Source organism: Pituophis catenifer, unplaced genomic scaffold (genome assembly GCF_029215685.1).
Source record: "Pituophis catenifer annectens isolate HBS135680 unplaced genomic scaffold, rPitCat1.0.hap2 SCAF_6, whole genome shotgun sequence".
Lineage (NCBI taxonomy): Eukaryota > Metazoa > Chordata > Lepidosauria > Squamata > Colubridae > Pituophis > Pituophis catenifer.
Genome location: NW_027256886.1, coordinates 24331407 through 24358895, shown reverse-complemented (window position 1 = coordinate 24358895; position 27489 = coordinate 24331407). Strand labels below are relative to the sequence as shown.

Genomic DNA, 27489 nt, shown 5'->3' with positions numbered 1-27489 from the left:
TTTTGTCTGCCCAAGAACAAGCTCTGCAGATCAATTCCATAAAAGCAAAAATTCAACATGTCAGTAACAACAACAAATCTTGCTTATGCAACGAGAAAGATAAAACAGTGGATCATCTTCTCAGTGGCTGCAGCAAAATGTCACAAACTGATGATCTACAACATCATGATCGAGTTGCCAAAATCATACATTTGAAGCTTTGCCAGAAGTTTGGGTTCAAAAGCAGCAAAAATTACTGGGAACACCAAAGTTCTTGAAAATGAACAGGTCGAGATCTTTTGAGACTTTTGAATCCAAACAGACAGACATCTGGCCCATAACATGTCGGATATCACTGTTATGGAAAAGAAAAATGTCTGATTCATTGATATTATCTGAATATACTGACTTTACAAGAAACCACCTTACTCAGAACCAGCAGGTTCTGACAGGTTCTGGAGAACTGGTAGCGGAAATTTTGAGTAGTTTGGAGAACCAGCAAATACCACCTCTGGCTGGCCCCAGAGTGGGGTGGGAATGGAGATTTTACAATATCCTTCCCCCAGGAGTGGGAGGGAATGGGGATTTTGCAGTATCCTTCCCCTGGAGTGGGGTGGGAATGGAGATTTTGCAGTATCCTTTCTCTGCAATGCCCAGCAAGCCACGCCCACAGAACCAGTAGTAAAAAAAGATTGAATTTCACCATTGTTCAGAACTGCCTGTATACTCAGACATTACCTTAACAGCTCTTAGGTTCTTGGTTAGGACTTGAACTGTTAAGTTTTTATCAGCCCCAGACTGTAAATCGAATTGAAGATTAAATTTTAAATACCAACTACAACAACAACATAATTTGCCAAGTCCGTGCTGTAGCACTTCCCCCCTTTACATGGCTTCCTGAACCATATTCAAATATTATTATCGTTCTGGGCTTACAAAACATCTTATCCCTTTTGCCTAGATAATGGTTCCTATATATTTATGCAAAATCACCTTCATTATTTTCTACAGTTATCATAGGTTTGAATATATTTTCACTTCTTTTCCCTTTGTATAATATTATGCACAATATTAGGATTGCATCTGAGATAATGATCTGAGATCTTTCTGTTCACAACTGCTCTCTCATCAAGCTTGTTTATGCATTTAGTAGGCTTTTTGCCTTTTTAAACAACACCATTAGTCCAATCCTTGACTTCCTAATGGGTGATCATTGCAGAAAGATGCTACTGAGTAAAGTGAAATCTCTTTACAAGAACCACACCTGCCATAATGAAGTAATAATGAATATGGGGATTTTTCTTATAAAAAGCAAACCACTCTGTTATGTTTTACAATGTTTGAGGTTATATTCTTAGCAGACACATATGCCAGATCACTCTACATAGAAGGCAAAGGATAATGATGCTCTGAAAATAGCCCTGAAGGACATTTTCAATGAACATCTACCATTTATCTTCATGATTTGAGATATTTCCATGACAACTGTCACAGCATTAAAGAGGCAGCCATTGTAGACAGAAGATAAAAGCTGTGCTACCAACTTTATACTGGTAGAAGAAATATTTCTTCTATGGGCAAAGCCCTATACTGGTTGAATTAACTGAAATTGTGAACATTGGTAAAAACATAAATTTGGATTGATTACTTTTTAAATTGATCTACATGGATGATTTTTTTGTGTGTGTTGCATATTTGTTGGTCAACTAATATCCTATAACTGAATATCTATGTAAGGTTGTTAGTTACAAGCATGGCAATAAGCAAGAGCTAGAACATTCCTCCTTGTTCTTAAAGCAATGCTCTCTACCCAAGGCTGCCCTTGAAAACCACTCGAAGGCTTCAGCTGGTGCAGAATGCGGCTGCGTGGGTTGTGATGAGAGCGTCCCGACACTCCCATGTTACACCCCTCCTGCGCGACTTGCATTGGTTACCGGTTGCCCTTTGGGTGAGGTTCAAGGTGCTGGTTATTACCTACAAAGCCCTTCATAGCCTAGGCCTGGGATATTTGTCGGACCCCCTGCAGCCAGCGACAATTCCCAATCGCCCGGTGCGTTCCCACAGACAGGCCTCCTCAGGGTGCCGTCAGCCAGACAGTGTCGGCTGGTGACCCCCAGGGGGAGAGTTTTCTCTGTGGGTGCACCCACCCTCTGGAACCAACTTCCTTTGGAGCTCCGGATGGCCCCTGACCTTTGCTTGTTCCACCGTGATTTGAAGACCTGGTTGTTCCACAGCCTGGACTGATGGAGGGTTTCTTAATGAATTTTAAATTGTTTTAAATTGGAATTTTAATTTTATATTGTCTTTTAATGAAGAACTGTGCATCTTTACCATTATGAGCCGCCCTGAGTCCTTGGAGATAGGGCGGCATATAAATTGCATTATAAATAAATAAATAAAGTAAAATCTCCTTCAAGCTGAGATCAAATGCTGCTGATTTCATGGACGTGCCCAGGCAACTTTGTTGGAAACAATATGGAAGTACTGGTGCTTTCTTTTAGGAGAGTTGCTCAACTTCCTAGTCTAGTCAATTACATTAGAATTCCTAGGAGAATTCTAGCTGTAAGTCCACCCATAAACATCATTATTTGAATCAACACTGATAGAGCAACCAGAGTTGGAAGGGACCTTGAATGTCTTCTAGTCCAATCCTCTGCTCAGGCAGGAAACCCTGTACCATTTCAGACAAATGTTGTCCAATCTCTTCTTTAAAACTTTCAGTGTTGGAGCACCTAACTTCTAGAGGCAATTCGTTCCACTGATTAATTGTTCTAACTGTCAGTAAAGTACTATAAGAGATCAAGTGACAAAACCACTATAATTTATGGCAAAAATACTGCCTACAATACACTACTAGTCAGATCCTAATTTTTATTAATTCTTCATATTTGATTCTTCCACAGGCTAAGATGAAATGCTAAAATGGACGAAGTGTACATCTAACTTAGCAGTATCTTAAGAATTTCCCTAGCTGTGACATTGGCTTGGAGCTATCACTAAACATAACAATCTAATGCTGATTTTTTTTTCTTTTTTTCCCTACCATTTGTGCAGATAATTTTTTTTCCCTTACAATAGAATTAGAGAACTTCAGGTCATTTAGATATTGGATCCATATGACATTAGCGCCAGCCAAGATGATCAGCATTCAGGGCTACAAGACTCTAAGCCAGTAACTGCTAGAAACAGCAATCCATCATATAGTTAGCCACAATTATTCTGAAAACACTTAACTGTTTTAACAACCCTTTGGCACCAGTCATCTGTTTTTCAACTGTGTATTGCATGTTTATTACATGATTGCAATTGTGCCTCTAGTAATGAATAGCTTGATTGTCTATACTTTGTTAGTTAAATGGTGGAAGGCATATCCATAACAACCACCACAAAATAAACTCTGCTGGCTGACATATACATTGTATTATAGAATGACCTTAGAAAACATAATAGTAGATCTTTATCCTTGACCTTTTTTATAACCTTTTTTTCATAATTGTATGATTCACGTTGTACCTATTTATAGACAAAGACTTAAAACCATAAAATGATAGTTAAAACAATGAAGTCTTGGACTGAGGAGCCAAAATTTAAGCTATAGGCTTGCCTCGACTACAGAGACTGGAGCATTTTTGAAGTTGCCTCAGCAGACTTGAATAAACTCACTGTTACTGTGACATCATACATCAGTTTTTGTGAGGACTATTGTCTGCCGACTAAAAGCCTACGCATGTACAAAAACATTAAACTTTGGTTCACAGCTAAGCTCAAGTTACATTGTGCCAAAGAGGAAGCCTCCAGGAACTGAGATAGAATGCTGTACAATCAAGCCAGGGAAGGGAAATCAGGGCAGCAAGGAGAAGCTACTCTGAAAAGCTGAGGAATCAGCTCTCAACAAATGAACCAGCAAATGTGTTGAAAATATAACTGGCTACAGCAGACCTCCCTCCCTTACTGAAGGCGATTGGCAACTGGCAGATGACTTGAATGTGTTCTACTGTAGGTTTGAGAGGAGACCATTGTGAACTATCAGTAGGCTCCCCATCTCAGATACACAAAAACAGCCAAGTCTTCTACACCTGACTTCATCTCTCTGGGTCTCCCACCTGTGATGACCCTAGAAAAAGAGATGTGAGATCTATTTCACAGACAAAATACCAGAAAAGCACCAGGCCCAGACAGAGTAACTCCTTCTTACTTAAAAGTCTGTGCTGATCAACTGGTCCCCATCTTCACCGGTATCTTTAATAAATCACTAGAGATGAATTATGTTCCTTCTTGCTTCAAACGCTACTATCATCCCAGTGCCCAAGACTCTCTCCATCAAGGAGCTGAATGACTACAGACTGCATGCTCTGACATTTGTAGTTATGAAAACCTTTGAAAAGTTAGTGCTGGCCCACCTGAAAATCATCATAGTCTGCTGCTAGATAGCCTTGTAATTTGCCTACCATGCAAATAGGTTGGCAGATGACAGTTTATTTCTCCCATGCCATCACTCTGCTAAACACCTACAGTAATTCCCACAACACTGTCTTATGTCTAAGGATATCTAACTGTGTAGTAGGGCTGAATTAGTATTAAACTTCTCATCTTTCCTATTACCTACTCATGTGGTATCTTATAACTTTCATTTTTTGATTGTATGTTACAATTTATGATTGTATCTTATGATTTATCCTTCTGTTTCTTGTACGTGCACTGAGAGCACCAGAAACAAATTCTTTGTGTGTCCAATCACACTTGGCCAATTTCTGTTCTGTTCTATTGACATAGGGATAAAATTTCAAGGTTAATTTCGTCAGCAATGTATGCTAAACCCAAATTAAAAAAATAGGATATTGCATAAAATAAAGATGCCTTGGTATCATTACTAATTATGTATGTTTGTATGCATTTCTTTGAATATATTGAAATATTTGAGAAGGCAAGTTAATCTGCACACAGGTAGTCCTCAATTTATGACCAAAATAGAGACCAAAATTTCTGTTGTTAAGTGAGAGGGTTAAGTGAGACTTGCCCCATTTTATGACCTTTCTTGCCATAGTTGTTAAGTGAATCACTGCAGTTATTAAGTTAGCACTGCAGTTGTTAATTGAATCTGGTTTCCCAATTGACTTTGTTTGTCAGAAGGTCGCAAAAGGTGACCTTCTGATCCCTTCTGAAAAACATGACCCCGGGACAGTGTAACCATCATAAATATGAGTCAGTTGCCAAGAGTTTGCATTTTGATCACATGACCATGGGAATCATAAATGTGAACAGTCATAAGTGTGAAAATGGTCATAAGTCACTTTTTTCAGTGCGTTGTAACTTCAGACGGTCACTAAATGAACTGTGGTAAATTGAGGACTACCTGTATTGCAAAATAAACCTATTTCAGGTGCATAGAATACTTTATGAATAAGTATGTCTTGGATTCTGCTGCTTCCTCTTAATTCATTCATCAAAGAAAGAAACTGGAAGCTTCCCAGAGAGTAACACACTGCACTGCTGAATTTTGGCAACTAAAAAATAAGGAAAATGTTCACAAAAGCATTAAAAATTGCTAATATTTTGTCTATTATATTACTCCAGACTGAGGCTGTTCTATTTAGCAATAGCAATAGCACTTAGACTTATATACCATTTCACAGTGCTTTTACAGCCCTCTCTAAGCAGTTTACAGAGTCAGCATATTGCCCCCAACAATCTGGGTCCTCATTTTACCAACCTTGGAAGGATGGAAGGGTGAGTCAGCCTTGAGCCTGGTGAGATTTGAACTGCCAAATTGCAGGCAGCCAGCAGCCAGCAAAAGTAGCCTGCAGTACTGCACTCTAACCACTGTGCCACCGTGGCCCATTTACAAAGTTGAATTCCCTATGATGTAGGTGGAGGTATATGTGTCTAGCTTCTGCTTTTTAGAATCTACTACCAACAATCAGAGAGCCAGTTTGGTGTAATGATTAAGGCATCAGATTAAAAACTAGGGATTCTAGTCCTATTTCAAGCATGAAGTTAGCTTGGCCATTACTCTTTTTGCAATAGGAAGGAGAAGAGGACAAACTACTTCCAAAAAAATGCCTTGCCTAGAAAACTGCAGGAAGCGGTCCAGGCAATCAGCAAGAATCAAAAATTGACTCAAAGATACACCCATCCCACCTTCCCCAAAAAACAACCGTTGAAGAACCAGCAGACAAAAAATATGCTGCGGACTGGCACTTGAGTAGCAATGAATACTTTGGAAAAGATCTTCAGATGCTATGACAAACCACAAAGTTTGTACAAAGCTAGAAAGATCAGAAATGTATAGGCAGTGGTTTTCCCTGTGACACTCTATGGTAATGGAAATGGAAGAAGCAGGATAGAAAGCATATTTTTACTTTTGACATTTTGTCCATCACTTTGGTACTTAAGAAAACTCCTGAAATACCACAAGTAACCAAAATACACAAAGATACTATTGAGCAATTCAATCCAAAATTTCTCATTTGATACACAAAATCATCATCTTCTTCTTCTTTTAATGACCCCATAATCACTTGCGGGGTGGAGTCTGGGCAACTGAATGGAGCTAGCAGAGTATTTAAATGGACGGATGCCCTTCCTGTTGCCAATGTGGAATATATCAGCAGATATATTCTCATTGTGCCCAGAGAAAGAAATATTTGTCTCTACCTAGGATCGAACTCACAGCCTCCTGTTTGTGAGGTGAGAGTTCCACCTCTAGGCCACCACACCACTCTAATTTGATGCACAGAATACCAGATTTAAATGATTTTAAATGTTTTTATACTGGACATATTTAGTTATCTTATAAAGCCTGTAACACTGAGAAAGGCAGAAGGAAAAAGGAAGAGAATGACCAGCAACAAAGGAGATGGATTCAGTTACAGTGGCAATGTGTACTTTGTTGGAAGACCTGCAGGACTGCTGATGGATTTATGTGGTTGCTAACAGTCAACAAACCTCTTGCTGGCACAGAATCCATCTGTCAGGGTTCCAAGGAACACCCCCAACAAAATAAAGCTCCGAGGCCTGAGGTTCCTCAAAGTTCCAATTTATTAGAAATGTCATGTTGGCACATCTGGGAAAACCCGAATCTGAAAGCTTCCAGATTTCCCCCACCCAGCTAAGAGTTCACAGCCCTGCCCCACACCCACAAGTTCATCACATTGCACAATCAACTCTTCACACTCCACCGGATACAATCCTCAGGCAGTCTCCATCAGACGCATGCAAAAGTCCTTGAATACAGAATGTTGTTATGACTAACTTTCTACCATTCCAACAACAACCCCTTTCCAACTTCCCCAGCTAAAATATGTGGCAGTTTAGAAGCAAAAACAAAATTGTCTTCCAAAACTGACAGGCTTCCCCCCACCCTTGGAAAGGAACGCATCCTGGGACAAGACTGAAGTCAGGGGTTAACACAATTAGCACATTAACCCCCTCTTCTCCCCCCACCCAGGAGGACCCTTAGGCTTATCAGTATCACATCCACATACCTGTATTTATGTATGCCTACATCAGTTTTACAGGAGCAGTATTATATTTGTGGACAATTTCTATTTGTCTATAGATATGCCATTAGCAAATGGTAGTATCAGAGTAAGGAAACTATTTATTGCATCATTGCGGAAGAAACATTAAGAAGTTCATTATTGTAGCAGTACTGTATAATTATAGCAAACAAGACATACCATTTTAATGGTTTAAATTATTATACACTGATCTAGAAGTCTTTCTAATGAACTGGGAACATGCGTTCTCCTGATTAGGTTACATAATCCTATGCTTCATAAGTGGCAGATCCAGTTTCTGAGGCATGTGAGAAAAGGTAAAGTATGAGGAATTTCGGAGAGTTGTAAGAGCTGTTTCATTTCCAGTAGTCTTTCTTTGTTAACCTCTGGTTCTTTTGTCACTGAAAAGAATCTGAAAAATTACAAGTATCTTCCTGGTCAATTGGATTTTTTTTTCATACAATTGATATGCAATTGCATTCTCTTTATTGCTTTACAATCACATCCCCCTTTTTAAAGGAGATTTGTGTTTCAGTCTGTCAAATACTATTTTGAGTTAAATGTACATTTAAAACCACAATCCTCTTGAATTTAGAAGAGAGGAAGTAAACTGGGCTTTTTCCCACAGATGAGTGGGCTTGTTTCTACAGATGAGCAGGATTGACTAACCATTTTTGTAAAGTGTTCATTCATATACATGGCAAAATGAAGAGTAAGACATTTTCTATCAAACGGTAAAATTCACACACTGCATAGAATAGAATAGAATAGAATAGAATAGAATAGAATAGAATAGAATAGAATAGAATAGAATAGAATAGAATAGGAGGTGGGTTTCAGCAGGTTCTGACCAATTCTGGAGAACTGGTAGGGGAAATTTTGAGTAGTTCGGAAAACCGGTAGGGGAAATTTTGAGTAGTTCAGAGAACTGGTACATACCACCTCTGACTGGCCCCACTCCCATCTATTCTCTGCCTCCCGAGTACCAGCTGATTGGTAGGAAATCAGGATTTTGCAGTATCCTTCCCCTGCCACACCCACCAAGCCATGCCACACCCCAGAACTGGTAGTAAAACAATTTGAAACCCACCACTGGAATAGAATAGAATAGAATAGAATAGAATAGAATAGAAGAGAAGAGAAGAGAAGAGAAGAGAAGAGAAGAGAAGAGAAGAGAAGAGAAGAGAAGAGAAGAGAAGAGAAGAGAAGAGAAGAGAAGAGAATTCTTTATTGGCCAAGTGTGATTGGACACACAAGGAATTTGCCTTTGGTGCATATGCTCTTGGTGTACATAAAAGGAAAAAAAACATTCATCAAGAATCATACACGAAGGCTATGAAGCCAAAAGTAGCCTTGCTATCTGGCACAATTAGGCAGGTGCTTCAAGTTGGGTAAGAGCGCTGGGTGAGAGCTGATCCTTGGCAGCTTGAAGATGTTTGGATTGCTTGCTGGGGAATTTCTGAGAGTTAAAGTCTTCACATCTCCAAGTTGCCAAGGTTGAGAAATACTGGATTAGATTGAGAACTGAGAAAAAAACCCTCAAACCTGGAATCAGATAGTGGCAAATCATTTTCACATTTTTGCGCAAACCCCTAAAGAGATAGAAGAAGAACTAGACAAGATTAAAAAAATAGAAAGACTTGCAAATAGAAATAGAATAACTGTGGCAAAAGAAAGCAAAAGTATTTTCAATAATAATAGACGTTTTATGTCTAATCCCAAAACAACTAGCGCACCACTTGAACACCATAGGCCCGTGATGGTGAAACTATGGTATGTGTGCCACAGGTGGCACGCATAGCCATATCAATGGGCACACCAGCTAGACTCCTAGAGAGGCTCTGGAGGCTGGGGACAGCAAAAAACGTCACTTTCTGTCCAACTGAAAGTTGGGAAATGGGCCATTTTGGATCTCCAGAGAGCCTCCGAGAGGGTGGGGAAGGCTGTTTTCACCCTCCCCAGATCCATAGAGAGGATGTGGAGCCAGGTGAGAAAGAAAAATGGGCCTACCGGACCATCGTGTGCCAAGAGGGAGGGTCGCACGCATATGCATGGGGCGGGGTGCATAGAATTATGGTGTGGGCACACATACGCGAACCTCCCCTGTCCCCCCTCCTGGCACATGATGGCAAAAAGGTTAGCCAACACTGCCATAGGCACTGACGAAATCGCCATCAGTCAATTGCAAAAGGCAGCTTTACTTAGAACAGCTTATATCCTACAATACCTTTAAGACCATCAAGGTCCTATGCCAGGTCCTTGGAATACGTGGATAAAAATATCAAATCCTGTCTGTAAACATCTGGATGACTGTGTGATAAACCATGGATAAATTAATAATAAACTGTTACAGCTACTACCAAGAATCATTTCTGCACCTCATGCATGAAGGTTTCCAAAAATTCTGCCCATCCTACCTAGCTACCCCAGGCTTGTCAACCTTGGATCCCTCCAGATTAGTAGAATAACACCCAGAATATCCTTCCCAGCATGGACAGTGCTAAGAATTCTAGAAATTGAAGTTTACTTGAGTGACTTGATCCATATAGGGAACAATAGAGCTCTCTCTGAGGACATGAAGAATTTCTGAGGAATCAAATATTAATTATATAGCCTGCCTGTATGGGAGTTGCCTGGCCATCTGAGGATAGTTGGAGGTTCTAGGAGGGTGTTTCTCAACCTACTTTAAAAAGTGTGGGCTTCAACTCCCAGAATTCCTCAGACAGCATAAGCCATCCTATCTCAGCAGGGTTTCTTGTGCCTTTCCATAGAAAGCTTTTTCTGGTTAAAATGGTAAATACCATTTGATGCTGACTTCAGATAAATGTATAAGTGAGACATGTAGGATTTTTTAATGTGGTGGGTGTCATTATAATAATTTGCCAATGCCTCTTCTGTTCTAGGTTTTTTGGTTTTTTGGTTTTAGTTTGTAATTTGTTTACTTTGTTTATAGCTTTGGCAAGTAGCTGTCTTCAAGCACATTTTCAGGCTTGTGCTTCTTAGCTCAGTTAAAGATCGGTCAGGGCTGGTCTTGTGATGTATTTCTGGATAGCTGCCTTCAATAATGAACAAATAACTACTTAAAAAGGAACATCCACAGAATAAAGAGTTTTAAAGGGTAGGAATTTTTTTTAAAAAAGTTAAAGAATCTTTAGTCAGATCAGAGATGTTTGAAATGATTAATTTGATTTTACTGTCTCTGGTATTGTTTGGCATTTTTTGCCTTCCCTATTTCTAATTAGGATAAAGGTACAAATGAACTCGTGCTAACTTTGACAGTTTTGTAGCCCATTATTCATTAAAGTAGCTTACCCAGAAGAGAAATGAAGTGCATTTTCAACGGCTGTTTGCTTCATACATTTTTTCTATAACAAAATTGTCCAAAGAGTATTTGCATTTTTCACAAAAGTTTGTAGCTCATATAATTTATCATCTTAAGTCAGCAGCAGTATGAGCCTCCCCCAAAGTCTCAAGTCTCATGTTCGAAAACCGCAGTGATCATGATCAAATAGTGACAGAAGAGAATAATATTTAAATACACCACTGGATGAAAATGTAATTTTATTTAAATTAATTCAACTATAAAAGTGTTTGAACCAAATTTAATTTTTGTCCTTGTATCATCTCTTACTTTTCAAAGATTGTCCCCGGCATACCTAAAAATCTTGGTATGGTTTTGTGATCTAGTTTATGTGAATATATACACATTATCATCATCATCATCATCATCATCATCATCATCATCATCATCATCATCATCATCATGCAGTATGGTTAAACCAGAGGTGAAATGTAAAATTTGTTACTGGGGTTCTGGGGACGTGGCTTGGTGGGAGGTAATGTGACTGGGTGAGTGTGGCCAACTTTTTTTTTTAACTTTTAAAAGCATTTTTTCTACACCTCTTCAGCTGAAGAGGTTGTAAAAAAATGCTTTTAAAAGGCTCTGACGATCAGTTGTCTGATCGTCAGAGGCTTTTGTTTTCTTTTAAAAGCAGTTTTTTTCTTTTAAAAGAAAAAAAAGCTTTTACGATCAGGCAACTCAGCTGGGATCATCAGAGCCTTTTAAAAGTTTTTTTTTCTACAACCTCTTCGGCCGAAGAGGTTGTAGAAAAAATGCTTTTAAAAGGTTCTGACGATCCCAGCTGAGCCACGCGATCATCAGAGCCTGTTGTTTTTTTTTTTTTTTTTACTTTTAAAAGCATTTTTTCGGCTGAAGATGTTGTGGAAAAATGCTTTTGAAAGTTTAAAAAAAAGACTCTAATGATTGCATGGCTCAGCTGGGCATGGGGGGGGGGACAGGGATTCTCCAAACCACCTGCCGCCATCGTTACCAGATTGGGCGATCCGGTTTGAACCGGGAGCATTTCACCCCTGGTTAAAACCAAAAGAAATGGAAGAATAGGAGGAAGATTACAATGTATAGGTAATACTTGACATGTTGGTATCAGATACAGATTAACAGAGTTGGAAGGGACCTTGTAGGTTATCTAGTCCAAACCCCCACCCCACCCCACCCAAACTGTTCCATTGGTTGAGTGCTCTCACTGTCAGAAAAATTCTCCTTATTTCCAGGTTGAATATGTCTTTGATCAGTTTCCATCTATTATTCCTTGTCTGGCCTTCAGGTGCCTTGGAAAATAGCTTGATCCCTTCCTCTCTGTGGCAGCTCTTCAAATATTGGAACACTGCTATCATGTCTCCCCTGGTCCTTCTCTTCACTAGACTAGCCATGTCCAGTTCCTGCAACCGTTCTTCATATGTTTTAGTCTCCAATCCCCTAATCATCCTGGTTGCTCTGCTCTGCACTCTTTCTAGAGTCTCAACATTTTTTTTTATAGTGTGGTGACCAAAATTGGATCCAGTATTCTAGGTGTGGTTTTACTAAGGATTTATAGATATTAGTGCCTCACTTGATCTTGATTGTATCCCTCTGTTAATGCAATTTAGGATTGCATTGGCTTTTTTGGTTGCCACTGTGCACTGTTGGCTCATATTTAGTTGGTTGTCTACTATTGCCTATTATTTCTGAGAGGTAAATATATGAAAGAAGACACAGTTTCTCCATGGTGGCATAAAAACTGCAATAGTTTATTATTTATTTATTATTACATGTATTTATATGTCACCATTCTCCCGAAGGACTCAGGGCGGCGAACACAAGTTAAGAAACAAGTACAATAAAATCATAATTTAATCCAAATAATTAAATAGTAGTAAATAATAAAGCCCGGAATTAGTCTCAGACTATTTGTTTGAAAAGCCAAGTCTTCAAGTCCCGACGGAAGGAGCGGAGATCAGGAGCCGTCCGGAGCTCAGTAGGTAATTCATTCCAGAGGGTGGGAGCACCCACAGAGAACGTCCTACCCCTAGGCACAGCAAGGTGACATTGGCTCGCCGTTGGAACCCTGAGGAGAGCGGCTCTATGTGAGTGAACAGGATGGTGAGAGGCAGGCAGGAGAAGGTCATGCAAATATCCCGGACCTAAGTCATGAAGGGCCTTATAGGTGAGGACTAGCACCTTGAAGTTTCCAGATAGAGTTCTTCTTGTTGGCTTTCAGGAAGATGTTCAAAATGGAATATTATATGATAGGTTTTAACTGAATTCATGATAGTGCGCACGAATGCAGATTTATTTCTTTTAATTTACTTTTTTGATATTTTATTTTTGGTTTTATTACATCTTTTAGTTTGGGTTCTTATAATTATCTTATTAATATTTCAATCGTGTTGATTTTTTTCTTATATATCATATAAGGGAGTTATTGAATGGTGATCAAAATGATATAAAAGTAGGTATTGCATATAAAATTGTACATAGTAATGCTTTACCTGTAAATTATTCTTTTTTAATCGTAACGTAATGCTTGTGAGCAAGCGCTTCAATGTAAACCGCTTTAAACTTGATTGTAAAAAAAATTGATTCTTGTAACAGAGTGACAAAGTCTGGAATATCTTAGCTGATTCAGTTGTTTCAGCTACTAACTTTCACAGTTTTAATTCCAACTTAACTTCTGTAAACCTCATCCTTTATATAAAGGTTCCTAAGGGGTGTCTGCCTATTATCCTTGTCAGAGTTTAGTTCTTCAATTTTGTTTGTTTGAATTTGTCATTTTTGTTTGACAAATAAATAAAAAGTAAGTAAGTAAATTGTGTCCATGTGAAGCAGCTCTTGCCCTTGTGAGAATTAGTGGACCATTATTAAGACTTTTTTTTTTCTTTTAAGCTTCTTACACTCTCTAGAGCTACAGACAGTAGCCAAATCCAACACTGTAGTATTAAATTAATTAAATTGTAGTATTAAATTAATTAAATTAATGCAAGATAAAGGTCTATTCACTATTCTACAGTTGGAATAGTGAATAGACCAGTGAATTAATGAGGGCGAATATCATCTTACACTTGATTAGAAAACATTTGATGGCATTTTAGCCTCATTGCTATTTTAAAGCTTTTTGCATGTTGAAACATATCTCCTGGGCCAGGGATGAGCAACTCTGTCTTCTTCATAACATCCTTTGATGTTATCTCCAGGCTCTCAAAATTATATCAGTAAAACTATGTAATTTTTAAAAGCAGCATGCTGGATGCAGTGTGCTGCTGCGGAATTCTGAGAGTTGAAGTCCACATATCTTAAAGTTGCCAAGTTTGAAAAACACTAATGTAGAGAGGTTAGCCTAATTTTCCATAAGCTAATTCTTTCCCGGTATGTTGTGACTTCAATTCCCAAATTCTGAGCCAAATGGCAGAGAAAGTTGGAAGTTGTAGTCTGGAAGGCACAAGGTTATAGACAACCACATTATCTTATGTAACTATATGCTAGGGCAGTGCTAACCTTTTTGCCGTTGTGTGCCAAAAGTGGGGAGGCCAGGGGGTTGTGCACACACACACTCATATTTCAATGCGCCATGCCCCCGACGCATGTGTGCGTGACCCCCCCGTGTTCCCCCCTGTTTTTGGCACAGGCCCAATAGGCCTGTTTTTCGCCCTCCCCAGGCTCCAGAGGCTTTCTTGGAGCCTGGGGAGGGCAAAAATGGCCTTCCCCACCCCCCTGAGGCCTTCCGGAGTGGAAATGGCCTGTTTGCCAACTTCTGGTAGGCCCGAAAGGCCTAAAAATCAGCTGGCTGGCGCATGCCTGCATGCTGGAGCTAGAGCAATGCTCAGGTACCCACCGATATGACTCCAGGTGCCACCTGTGGCATGGTAGGTTCGCCATCACAGTGCTATAAAACTGCATCTAGGTATAGATAGAATCTGGGTATTTATTCATGAGATTTTATTTTATTTTATTTTTTATTTTAATTTGATTTATATGCCGCCCTTCTCCGGAGACTCAGGGCGGCTTACAATGTGCTCAGCAATAGCCTTCATCCTTTGGTATATTTATACAAAGTCAGCTTATTGCCCCCACAAACTGGGTCCTCATTTAACCTACCTTAGAAAGGATGGAAGGCTGAGTCAACCTTGAGCCTTGGAGAGATTCGAACCAGCAGTAAATTGCAGGCAGCTGTGTTAATAACAGGGTGCTTTAAACCACTGTAGTACCAAGGCTCTTAAAGATTAAAGTATGGGAAAACATACTTTCATTATGAACTGATGGTAGAACAGGGAAGGTATTCATACTTATCAAAAAGACCCCCCCCCCTTTCAAACTTACAGTGTCAGACGACATTTGCTACTATGAGGTTGAATAAACGAGGACATTGTCATGGTGATTTGGAAAGAATTTTTCCTACAAATATAAACATCCAGTTCAATGTACAGATGAGTCATGGTGGAGCCTGAATTATCATTCCTGAAATTTTAAGTTATTGAAATATCTCGGATTTCATGCAAGCAACTAACTTAAGTTGATTAAATACAGGATTGTAAAGTGTGGTAATTTCTAAAGGTTTGCTAATGTAAATAAGGAAGTGGTAGTTAGCTTTAGGTATCGTAGCATCTCATTCTATGACTCAGTGACAGAAATAATTCTTGTTCGAATTGCACAATGTTTGTTTGATAAAAAAACAACAAGCAAGCATGTTTTTTTAAAAGTTCCTTCTTATATTCTCTGGGTATCGAAAACCTTTTTTTGTGTAATCAGCTCAAGCAGAACTTTATAAATGGATTTTGTCTCTTTAACTATGGGAGACTTGGCTAGATTCTAGTGGCTCAGGAAAGGCAAACACTTGTTTCATTATTTCAGTGTTCTCAGAATGAGTTTTGCAACACTTTTGCTACACTGGCTCTGCCTACCTAGCTCAGTCCAATAAGCTTCCAGTAACAACTGAATCATTAACCACTTTCAATACAGTATGCAAATCAGGCAGAGCGTCTTCTCTTGGGCTGTTTTCATTATATCGTGGCTCATTCCTCAGAACATGGTCAAGACGTATCTTGCAAGGACAATACCCATTCTACAGAATGGTAAATTTCCTTAATGGAAAAAGAATCAAATCAAATTATTAGATAGTCTATTATATGGAGTATTGTAAGAGGTTTTCAATGCTTTGTATTTATAACTGTGATTAGATATGAATGTTTATATTCTTAAAATTAATGGTATCAGTAAAGAACAATAATCTTATCCTGAATATTAAGCAATTGTGTAAATTTTTTTTTCAAAATAATAGTTCAGCTTTTAGTATTGATACTTAAAGTTTGTTTCCTCAGTCATAATGATTATGCAGTTTGAAATTATTTTATTAATGAAATTATTGGATAGTTCCATATTGAAACTCTAGCAATATATCCCTAATTCACACACACACACACACACACACACACACACACACACACACAGAGTTTAATTCATGCCTTTTCTGAAAATGTCTTCTTTAAGAAAACTCATGTGTAATTTTCAAAAGTAAGGCATTGTGTACGGTGGCTTTTGTTACATAATCCATATCAATTTTTGTTCTCAGTTATCTCAAAATTGATAGTTTGATCCTTTTCTTTGGTCTTGAGTTAAATTTAATTATTGAATTATTGTGAGCTTTCAATACCAATTATCATGGTATCTTCTGGAATAACTGCAAAGTCCAGTGCTTTTCACATACCTGTTGGTGTTGACAATGAGTTGGATGAAGAATTTAAACTGAATCCCTGAAAGATAGATACATCTTCTGTGAGTAATTACAATTTTGGAAAGATAGAAGGTCTACTGTTCATTCTTTTACAATAAGCCTGAAGTCTAAAGGAATATCTGGATGTGAATCTCAATTTGCGCTGGCTGAGGAAACCCATAGAATCTCCTATTATGAGTTTCAGCTGAGACATGTTTTATTCTGGAAGGAAATAACCATAAAAGTTGTGGTGTACGCACAGATAATCTGCAGAGTTACTATGTAATAGACTGTAACAGAATAATAGAGTTGGAAGGGACCTTGGAGGTTTTCTAGTCCAATCCTCTGCTCAGGCAGGAAACTCTATACCATTTCAGACAAATGTTGTCCCATCTCTTCTTAAAAACTTACAGTGTTGGAGCACTCATAACTTCTGGAGGCAAGTCGTTCCACTGATTAATTGTTCTAACTGTCAGGAAATTTCTCCTTAGTTCTAGGTTGCTTCTCCCCTTGATTAGTTTCTATCCATTACTTCTTGTCCTGCCTTCAGGTGCTTTGGAGAATAGGTTGAACCCCTCTTTTTTATAGCAACCCTTTAAATATTGGAAGACTGCTATCATGTCACCCCATGGTAGCATCATGGACTGCCTTTGTATTTAGTCCCAAAATTTAATTGATACAGAATCCAGCAGCCAGGGAGATCTCTGGGGGAAAAAAGTATTATATTGTACCCTTCCTAAAACCAATGCTTTAGTTGTCATTTTTTCCCCCCATCAGAGTTTCAAGGTGCAAATTCCTAGCAGCTTTTTAATTCATCACAAGGTTAGGTGATAGCAAATTTGTTAATTCTCAACATGTCAGTCACTACATTTATTAGCTCTGGATTTAGTCATCAACAAAGATTTTCCTCCTATAACTTTCATTTAAAAAGGACTTTATCTGTTTACAAATATGTCATGGGAAATAAAAAGAAGATCCTGAGAAATTGTAATATATATCTGAAAAGATCTGAATGACCACTGGGTGGCAACAAACAGAATTCTATATACCCATGCTATCAAACTGGAATTTGGACTTTTGCAGACCAAATTTAGTAGCCTTATTTTAGACATTGAATCAAGTAAATAAGAGAAACAGAAGGATCTCATTTGTCTTGAGAACAGTCTTGCAATGAATATTGCTTTAAATGTGAGTAAAGACTATCTCGACTGTTCACAAGACAAAACAATAAAATAAATAAGAAAGCCCAGTTGCGTCCAGAATAAGCACCTTTGGGACAACCATGACCTGAATGACTGAGAATCTATAGGTAAAGGTAAAGGTTCCCCTCGCACATATGTGCTAGTCGTTCCCGGCTCTAGGGGGCAGTGCTCATCTCTGTTTCAAAGCCGAAGAGCCAGTGATGTCCAAAGACATCTCCATGGTCATATGGCCAGCATGACTAAATGCCAAAGACGCATGGAATGCTGTTACCTTCCCACCAAAGGTGGTCCCTATTTTTCTACTTGTATTTTTTATGTGCTTTTGAACTGCTAGGTTGGCAGAAGCTGGGACAAGTAATGGGAGCTCATTCTGTTACGCGGCACTAGGGATTCGAACCGCTGAACTTCTGACCTTTTGATCGACAAGTTCAGTGTCTTAGCCACTGAGCCACTGGGTCCCTACAGAGAAACTCTATAGAATAATAAAATAAATACCTTTTTTAAAAAAATCATTATTTACATCAGTTTTATATTTTCAGGACACAAATGACACCAGAGAATGCATGAAGCTACCTGACCATCTGGAAAAATATTACCTTACCACTATGTACTCTCTTGAATTCATCTTTGGTTTCACTGGAAATGTTGTTGTTGGTTTGGGTTCACTTTTCTACTGGAAGATCTGGAAAAGTAGCAACATCTACCTGATCAACTTAATCCTGTCAGATTTATCTTTCCTTTGCACTCTGCCATGGCTAGTGTCAAGTTATTCCAAAAGAACAGATGACAACGTGTGGTGCCAATTTAACAGAATTATCCTGTTCTTTAATTTGTACACAAGCATCCTCTTCCTGACATTTATAAGTATTGACAGGTATCTGCTCATAAAGTATCCCTTCAAAAATCACTTTCTGCAGAAGAGAGCAACGGCTATTGTTTTCTCAGTAGCCATATGGATCTGGATTATGTTGGAACTGTCTCCTATATTCCATTTCATCACCTCTGATAATAACAGCAACAGTAGTCAATGTTTAGATTATGCAAGTTCAGGAGATCCACTCCCCAGCCTAATCTACAGCCTGATCTTGACAATCACTGGGTATATAATCCCATTGTGCATCATGTGGGTTTTCTACATAAAGACTCGTGCTCTCCTTATAAGCCACAGTTTGCAGTTCACCACCGCTCTGCCCCTTGAGAAGCCTCTCATGCTAATCATTATGGCAGTGAGTATCTTCTCACTTCTCTTTGCTCCCTATCATATCATGCGCAATATTAGAATTGCCTCCCGACTATCATTCTGGAAGCCTTCCGAATGCACAAAGAACCTGATTAAAGCTTTTTACACGATAACAAGGCCTATTGCCTTCTTGAACAGTGTAATTAATCCCATCTTTTATTTCTTAATGGGAGATCACTTCAGGGAGACGCTCTTGATCAATGTAAGGTATTCCTTAAAAAGAGTTCTACCTTGCTATAAATGAAGTTTCAATGAAGCCTTTGGACAGATATGGAAATTGCTAGTTTATGGGATACAAGATACTATTTTTACTATGAATTTGGCAATTGTCCATGAACTCAAGTGGATTCTAAATGTGGACATCAAATCCTGTTGTTTTCTTCAAGTATTTCATCCAAGATCTTGTTAGGTGGATAAAAGGCCAGATAGTATTTGAAGCTTAAAGTGACTTTCATCAGTTTTGTGTGGAGAATCAGCAACTTCCTTTTTCAGAAAGACATACACTTGAAATGGTGTTCTTTACTAGCTGAATTCCATTCAAGCTGGATTACTGGGGTATGTTGTATTGATGTGAACTGCCTCTGAAAAGAAAGTAAAACTCATGCCTAATATAACTGCCAGAGTTAAATCCTTACCCAAGGAGATTGGGTAAGTGGGAGATTGCTGATTGCTAAAGAGAGGTTTGTTTGGTAAAAAACAGGATACTCATTTCAAGTTTAAATTATAAATTTAAATTATATTTAAATTTAAATTATAAATGCAAGAGTATTAGACTATGGGAAACTATGGGAGACGTTCTTCAAATTTCTTTGAAATAAGAGAATTAAAGCAGATTATCTTTCATCCAATTGAATTTTAAACAGTGACAGAAAAAAAAATCAGGAGGTTGTCCCTACTGTGCACTAATTTAGCCTTTAAAACTCTAATAAATTAGAACCAGTTATCTAAATAACTTTCATCATATACCTCTCAATCAGCTGACCTCCTGAGTATTTTTTTGAGGATTAGACAAGCAATTAACTAAAAAGAAGGATGTTTCTGTGATGCACAGAATTCAGTGACACTTTACAGCAGAGGTCTTCAGACTTGGCAGCTTTAAGACTTGTGGACTTCAAATCCCAGCTATGCTGGCTGGAGAATTCTGGGAGTTGAAGTCCACAAGTCTTAAAGCTGCCATGTTTGAAGACCTCTGCTTTACAGGCATGTTCCAGAAGTGCCATTACTGTAATTTTTTTTATGTTAAGCAAATCACTTTTTCATAATTTTAATAGATTTGGGGTTCTTGCTACCACTTTTTGTTTGTTTGTATTTTTTTTATATGAGCTTGCTTCATACATATCAGATGCCAGTGTTTGTTACTTTACCCTGAGGCCTGAGCCTATAACTTTTCATTGATTGCATAGAAGAGCATTCTAAATGTGAAAATATGCTATTTTATTTATAACTTTGTATATTTGTATTTGTACACTTGTTTTTTTTATTTATTTTTTTAAAATAAATCTTGTTGAAAATGAGATTTCTTCAGTTCAGTGATACGCCATTTCAACAACTGTTCTTTGCTTCCCACCCCTAATTTGACAAACATTTTGTGAGAATGCCCACAGCCTCTTTTCAAAATTGTATAAGCACCAGTTGTTTTAAATACTTTGTTTATCTTTCCTATTTTATAGCATAGATCTGAAGGTTCATCCCTCTAAATTAAGCTTTGTGGTCTTAACTCCTTGCCAGAGTGAATAAAAATATGGTATAGATTAGAAATAGATTAGAAATACCAAATGCCAAATCTATTATTACTTAGAACACAAGCATCAAATGAAAGCAGGACCTATATTTTAACATACCTTCAAACCTGCAAAGATGTTTATTTATCCTTATAGTTTGGCAGAGTGCATATAGAGCCTTTCTCGGCCTTGTGCCACCTGTCAATATACACCACACTCCATTCCAAGACCCTCACCCAAGTCCACTCCACCCCAACCCTAAATCAGGTTGACAAATATTTAAACATAGCCCTACAAATGTTGATTCAATGCCAACAGGTAAACAAAGCACATATATTAAAAATACAAAGGCAGTAGGCACTCAAGATACCTACTGCATTAACATTAGCTTATCTATGCCCCCACAATTCAAAGACATGGCAGGATTAATTTTTTTTTTAATGGCAAGGATTTATCTTCTGAAAATGTGTGTTACAGATCCAGCTGATGAACTCTTGTTTGTGCTGCTAACAAATCCATCTAGGTACAGCTAAATCATTTTGCTAGCACTATCACATTTGATGTGACAATGTTATTTATTTCCAATGCATGGGGTAACACCATGGATTGGGCAAACTGATTTTTCTTCCTTCAGCCACTTAAAAATGCATTGCCTCTATTTACTTTAGCATGAAAGTTGACACAGTTAGATACTCCCATCATAAAACCAGGAAGCCACATGTCAGTGGTTCAAATGGAAGTTTAAAAAATACCTTTCGAAAGAGAATATTCACAGATACATTTATAAATAATTTCCTTTTATCTTTGGAACTCCTAATACAGTACAATAATTGCTGGTACAAGTCTTATAAATAGTGGAAACAAGTTAAGAAATATGCTGAAAAAGATAATTGTGGTACTAGGAATGAAAGCATAAGTATCATCTGAAGTATTACATTTTATTTTCTTCAGAATTTATTAAACCAGAGATACTGCAGCGTGCAACTCTTTTCTGTTTTTATTTTTATTACTGGGAAGAAAGTGCACTACAGCCCAAGACACATTTATTTATTTATTTATTTATTTATTTATTTATTTATTTATTTATTTATTTATTTATTTATTTAGTTAGTTAGTTAGTTAGTTAGTTAAAATTCTCTGCCATCCAATACAAATAATCCTTGATTTACCAGCAGTGTGCTGCAGCTGCCAAAAAGGCCAACAAAGTTCTAGGCTGCATAAACAGAGGGATAGAATCAAGATCACGTGAAGTGTTAATATCACTTTATAATGCCTTGGTAAGGCCACATTTGGAATACTGCATCCAATTTTGGTCGTTAAAAGTAAAAAAGATGTTGAGACTAGAAAGAATGCAGAGAAGAACAACAAAGATGATTAGGGGACTGGAGGCTAAAATATATAAGGACCAATTGCAGGAACTGAGTATGTCTAGTTTAATGAAAAGGACTAGGGGTGACATGATAGCATGAGTTCCAGCATCTAAGGGTTTGCCATAGAGAAGAGGCAGTCAACCTATTATCTAGAGCACCTGAAGGCAGGACAAGGCTTGATAAATCGACACTTACAGCTTGAAAATTAATGACTAGTTACAATCGGCTTCTCCTCTCCCCTTGTCCCCTCCGGCTTGCCTCACATAAGCCTTTCCTCTCCCCTCCTCTCCTCCTCCTCTCCCTAAGGCTGGCCCCAATGATCCTCTCCTATCTCCTTCTCTCCCTCAGGCTTGCCCCACAGAAGCCTCTCCTATCTTATCCCCTTCTGGGGGATGGATGTCTAAACTCCAAGCCTACAGGCCAGATGAGTCATGCACTGGCCATGCCCACACCCAAGTGGTAGTTGGAACAGAGTTCTTTTCAGGTGGGGAGGGGGACTAGAATGTCTAACTCCTTAGCATCAGAGCGTGTTGATAATAATATAAGAAATATTAATGATCCGATGGTCATTTTGAAAAATCCTTTCTTAGCGAGCACCTAGAAGCCAAGAGGAATAAACATGCCAAATTTCAAGTTTGTTTAGGCTTTACGGTTCTGGAGATTTCATGATGATGCGTGAGTGGTATTTGGCTTTTATATATATAGATTGTAACATGAAAATGGAAAACTTGTAATATGAAAACTAAGCTCTTCTCCCCAGTCTGACCCAATTTCACTTTGGGAATTAAGGAATAACATTTGCTCCCTCAAAATGGCCAAAACATTTGTTTTTATAAACAAATAAGTGAAATATATGGGCAAGATAGGAATAGATAATGGGAAGAAATTATTTTTAGCCAAAGGAAGTGCATAGATTTATATCCAACAAGTAAAAACCAGGAAGATTAATTCTATCAGTTTGAATGAACGATTACATTTGGCTACACTCTTATATCCAATTAGTGGACCTAAACTGTGCTGTAATCTGTTTATACAGAGAAAGATTCAGTGGAAACAACTTCTGTTGTATCACACTATATTATTATATATAAATCTGTGAATCTATCTGAACTTGAAGTTCAACTATTCACAGAAGTGATGAATGCAAATTAAAAAGGGTAAAAAAAAAGAGAAAGGTGGGAAATGTATGCTAAGCTAATAGACACTGATGCTAGGTATAGTTCAGAATTCGACTTCAACAGGACTAGCACATTGTGTTAAGCCACATTTTCTTTAACCAAAGTTTATTGAGAAAGTCACAACTGGCTATATACACATTATACTAACTTTTAATTCCCATCTTACTAACTATATGTAGTTACATTTAAGATTCCTGTGTAACTGAAAATCAAATTCTATCATGAAATCGCATGGTTCTGCTGGAATCTTTGAATTAATGATAATTACTTTAAACACATACAAATTACTTTCATTTCATAGCTGATTGGAAAAAAAAACACCATTCTTATAAGTTGACATTGAGGAAAAGACTCCCAGGGTAACAGATACAATTTAGAGTTATCTCATTTTAAAACTGCAGTCAGATTTAAATATGTGATAGTCAAAAAGCTAAACAAAAAATAGCAGGAGGTGAGAAAATCTAAAGTTCATAGAAAATATATCAACATCTCCATAGTCCATATGCATATTTTATATGGGAGAATGGATAAATAATTCTGATAAATCAGATGCATGTCTTGATTTATGACTGGCCATTCTTTTCTTGTGGGTAATCATATTGCCAGGGCATATAAGGACATCTGAAAAACCCAGTTTCCTTTCACCAAAGAGTTCCAAGCAATTCTGATTCAGTGTTTTGCTTCCAACAGTGAAATGCCAAAAGCTTGTACAATAGTAGGGAAGGAACTTTACAGGTATTGTAATCCTCTCCCAGCTTAATATAGTAGCAGTATCCCTGGACAACAATGTTGTACTGTATGGCACTGAATGCTGGGCGGCAACAACAGGGACTGAAAACTATCTCCATGCCTTGGACATGCGAATGTTCTGTTGGATATCGGGCATCTCCCTTCTTGACCATATCACAAATGACACCATTCAACAACATTTTGGTGTGGCACCAATTCTAGAGAAGATGAGAGAAGGCCGGCTCCGCTGGTATGGACATGTCCTGAGAGCAGCACCTTCCACCATTGCCAAGACTGCCTACCAACTAGAAGTCATTGGCTGGCAACCACTGTTTTGGATGGCCCTGTTTGGTCATCCAAAACAGAGATGGCAAGACACCATCAACAAAGATATGCAAGCCTCAGGCCTGTGCCCTGGAGACGCAGCTGACTGTGCAAAGTGGTGTTCAATGATCCAAAAAGTAGACCCTGTAGTTGCAGGAATACACTAGGAAGGAGACAATCCCTGGACAACAATAAGCAAAAAGATTCATGAAAAGTCCTAGTATCAGCACCTTATTCTCTTGAAGTTTGCTTGTTTATCCATGTTAGAAGCATCACAATTAAAATAAGGCATACTATATGATATAAATTTAAAATATAACATATGAGATTAAAATATGTACAAATTAAACATTTCTTGCTCAGAAACTAGCAACATTAATTGAGTTCTGTCACACTGTTATGAGGTGCTCAAGTGTACATTGATCGGGACAGAAAGGGCAGATATTGTTCTGCCCCAGCTACAGACCACAAAGAACACAGCACACACAAAGTCGGTACAAACCTTAGTTTACTAATTAAGGACTATTAATGAGCTTTCTTAGTAGTTGTTCAAACACAAGTCAGTCTTTTCTGAACAAGGACTGTTAATTTAAATTCATTAACAGCCGACAAGAGTCCAAGGAATAATAACTCAATTCTGAGGCACAGTCTTTCAGATAACCATAAGCTTACTGTGGTTGGCAGAATGCCCAGAAGCAATTTGCAGGAAAAATGTCAAGAAAGAAGCAAGAACCAATCAGACGTTTCTGGAGTCAATACGCGAAGGAATATGAATGAAGTTGTTTTCTGCAAATTGCCTTAGTCGTCGTCATTCCTTAAATAGGCTAGGGGAGTGGCCAATTAGCCCCAAGCCTTAATCTCGAGGAGACCTCCTCCTGAGGAGCCATTCCTGTCTTTTGGCAGCTCTGCACGCCCATGCATTGAGAAGAGGCTCCTCCTCTTCTTCCTCTTCACTTATGGGAGCTTCTGGAGGTTCTGAAGGCCCTGGCTGAATCCCCGCCTCTGACACCAAATCTTCTCCAGCCTCCTCATTGTCTGACTCGGGTGCCAGTTACACAGGCTGCTGGCGAATCACCAGCCTCCTCGCTGTCAGAATCAGCTACCAGGCCGCTGGCAGGCCACAACAGGTATACCTATGTGTTGTTGTCTGCCTGTCACCACTATCACAAAGAGCAGAAGCCACCAGATAGCCCAATTTGTTCAGAGTGTATCTGGAACTTGTTGTACCTTCTTGTAGTGAGGTGCTCATTCTCTTCACATAATCCTGGTCCAATAGAATGCTCTGCTCTTCATGGGAATCAATTTTTCTGCAGCAATAAACTTAGCCACAGTATCCCTACAGTGTCTTAAATTTATTTATTTATTTATTTATTTATTTAGTTATTTATTTATTTATTTATTTATTTATTTATTTATTTATTTAATTTCTATACCGCCCTTCTCCTGAAGGACTCAGGGCGGTGTACAGCCTGATTAAAAGCACAAAGACAGACAAAATTTAAAAATAATTAAAATTATTAAATAATTGGCTTAATTATAAAACCCTCAAATTTAAAATCCCATATTTAAAACCAATTAAAATCTTTACATTGATAGCCCGGCCTGGCGGAACAACAAGGTTTTGAGGGCACAGCGAAATATACGGAGATCGGAGATCTTACGCATTTCTGGGAGCAGTTCATTCCAAAGGGCAGGGGCTCCCCCAGAGAAGGCCCTCCCCCTGGGTGTTGCCAGCCGACATAATTTGGCCGATGGCACTCTAAGGAGACCCTCTCTGTGGGAGCGGACTGGCCGGTGGGAAGCTACTGGTGGCAGAAGACGGTCTCGAAGGTACACAGGTCCAATGCCATGGAGCGCTTTAAACACCTTGAATCGCATAATCGCATAATCGCATTTCAAATAAGTGAAATGATTTTTTTCATCAAAGCATACACACTACAAAGAAACAAAAGGAAATCACATTAATGGTTTAAGTTTTTTTTTTTTAATTTGATTTATATGCCGCCCTTCTCCGGAGACTCAGGGCGGCTTACAATGCGTTAAGCAATAGCCTTCATTCTTTTGTATATTTTATACAAAGTCAGCTTATTGCCCCCACAAACTGGGTCCTCATTTCACCTACCTTAGAAAGGATGGAAGGCTGAGTCAACCTTGAGCCTTGGAGAGATTCGAACCAGCAGAAATTGCAGGCAGCTGTGTTAATAACAGGGTGCACTAAACCCCTGTACTATCAAGTTAATGATATAAGTAACCAAGGCGGTGAGCCTAGGCACCCCTCAGTCAGGGAATGTCTTAAGTATCTCTGGTGGTAACACATCCTCTCCCAAGGTTTTGCCAGCTGTTTGTTGTAAATTATTATGAATTATTCTTTTCTGCAGCACTTACTGGGGACAATTTTAATGATGATTTTAATGAATCTGTTCCCATTAACTCTTGGTTTGTATTCTAATATCTTCAAATTTATTTTTAAAATAAGCTATCCAGACTTCAGGTGAAATCTGTGCTTCTATTATTACTTTTATTTCTTTCTGGCCTCAGGAAAGTAGTTCCCAGAATTCCGTTTCATTATTTTGGAAACACAACTGTCTTAATTTTTGCCACTGGCATTTATAGTAATTCTGTTTGTTCCTCCTTATCAGTGTTTGGTACTTCCGGAGTCATCTCGCACTGCCTTTACCCTGTAAAATGATTTATCCTTCTTAATTTGTCTGACTAGTCTAGCCAGTTCTTTTCTTTCATGTCTACATACAAGAAATTCTGGTTTCAGTTATTTTCTCTGCCAGAGGTTTGAGATTGCCAACCACTTCCTCATATACACTATGTGCAGTTGCTGGTTCTGAATAAGGGTAACCCTCTGCTGTAGCATTGTTGGACTATATAGCATTAAACTTACAGCTTTGGCCAAGGGGGACTGTCCACTTTAATCATTTCTGAGTTTTTATAACGCTTTCTATATTATGGCTGTCTTATGCTACATAATTTCCACATATCCACATTATGGTCCAAGCTAAATAGTTACGTCAGGAGTGTCAAACTCAAGGCCAGGGGGCCAGATCCGGCCTGTGGGGGGGCTTAGATGTGGCCTGCGGGGCCGCCCTGGAAACAGTAAAGAACTGGCCCGCAGTGCCTCTGCCAGCGAAAACTGAGTTTGGGAGTGCCGTATGCAGATTGCAGGAGGCCATTGCAGCCAAAAACTCGGGCCA

General features: G+C 38.5%; 1 protein-coding gene across 1 annotated transcript; it reads left to right on the top strand.

Annotated features, from left to right (window-relative positions):
* The first annotated feature begins 321 nt into the window (after positions 1-321).
* On the top strand, positions 322-19208 carry SUCNR1 (succinate receptor 1). The gene is made up of 2 exons (XM_070945786.1): positions 322-354; positions 18264-19208. The coding sequence occupies exons 1-2, from the start codon at positions 322-324 to the stop codon at positions 19206-19208; spliced, it is 978 nt and encodes a 325-aa protein (XP_070801887.1).
* The last annotated feature ends 8281 nt before the right edge of the window (positions 19209-27489 follow it).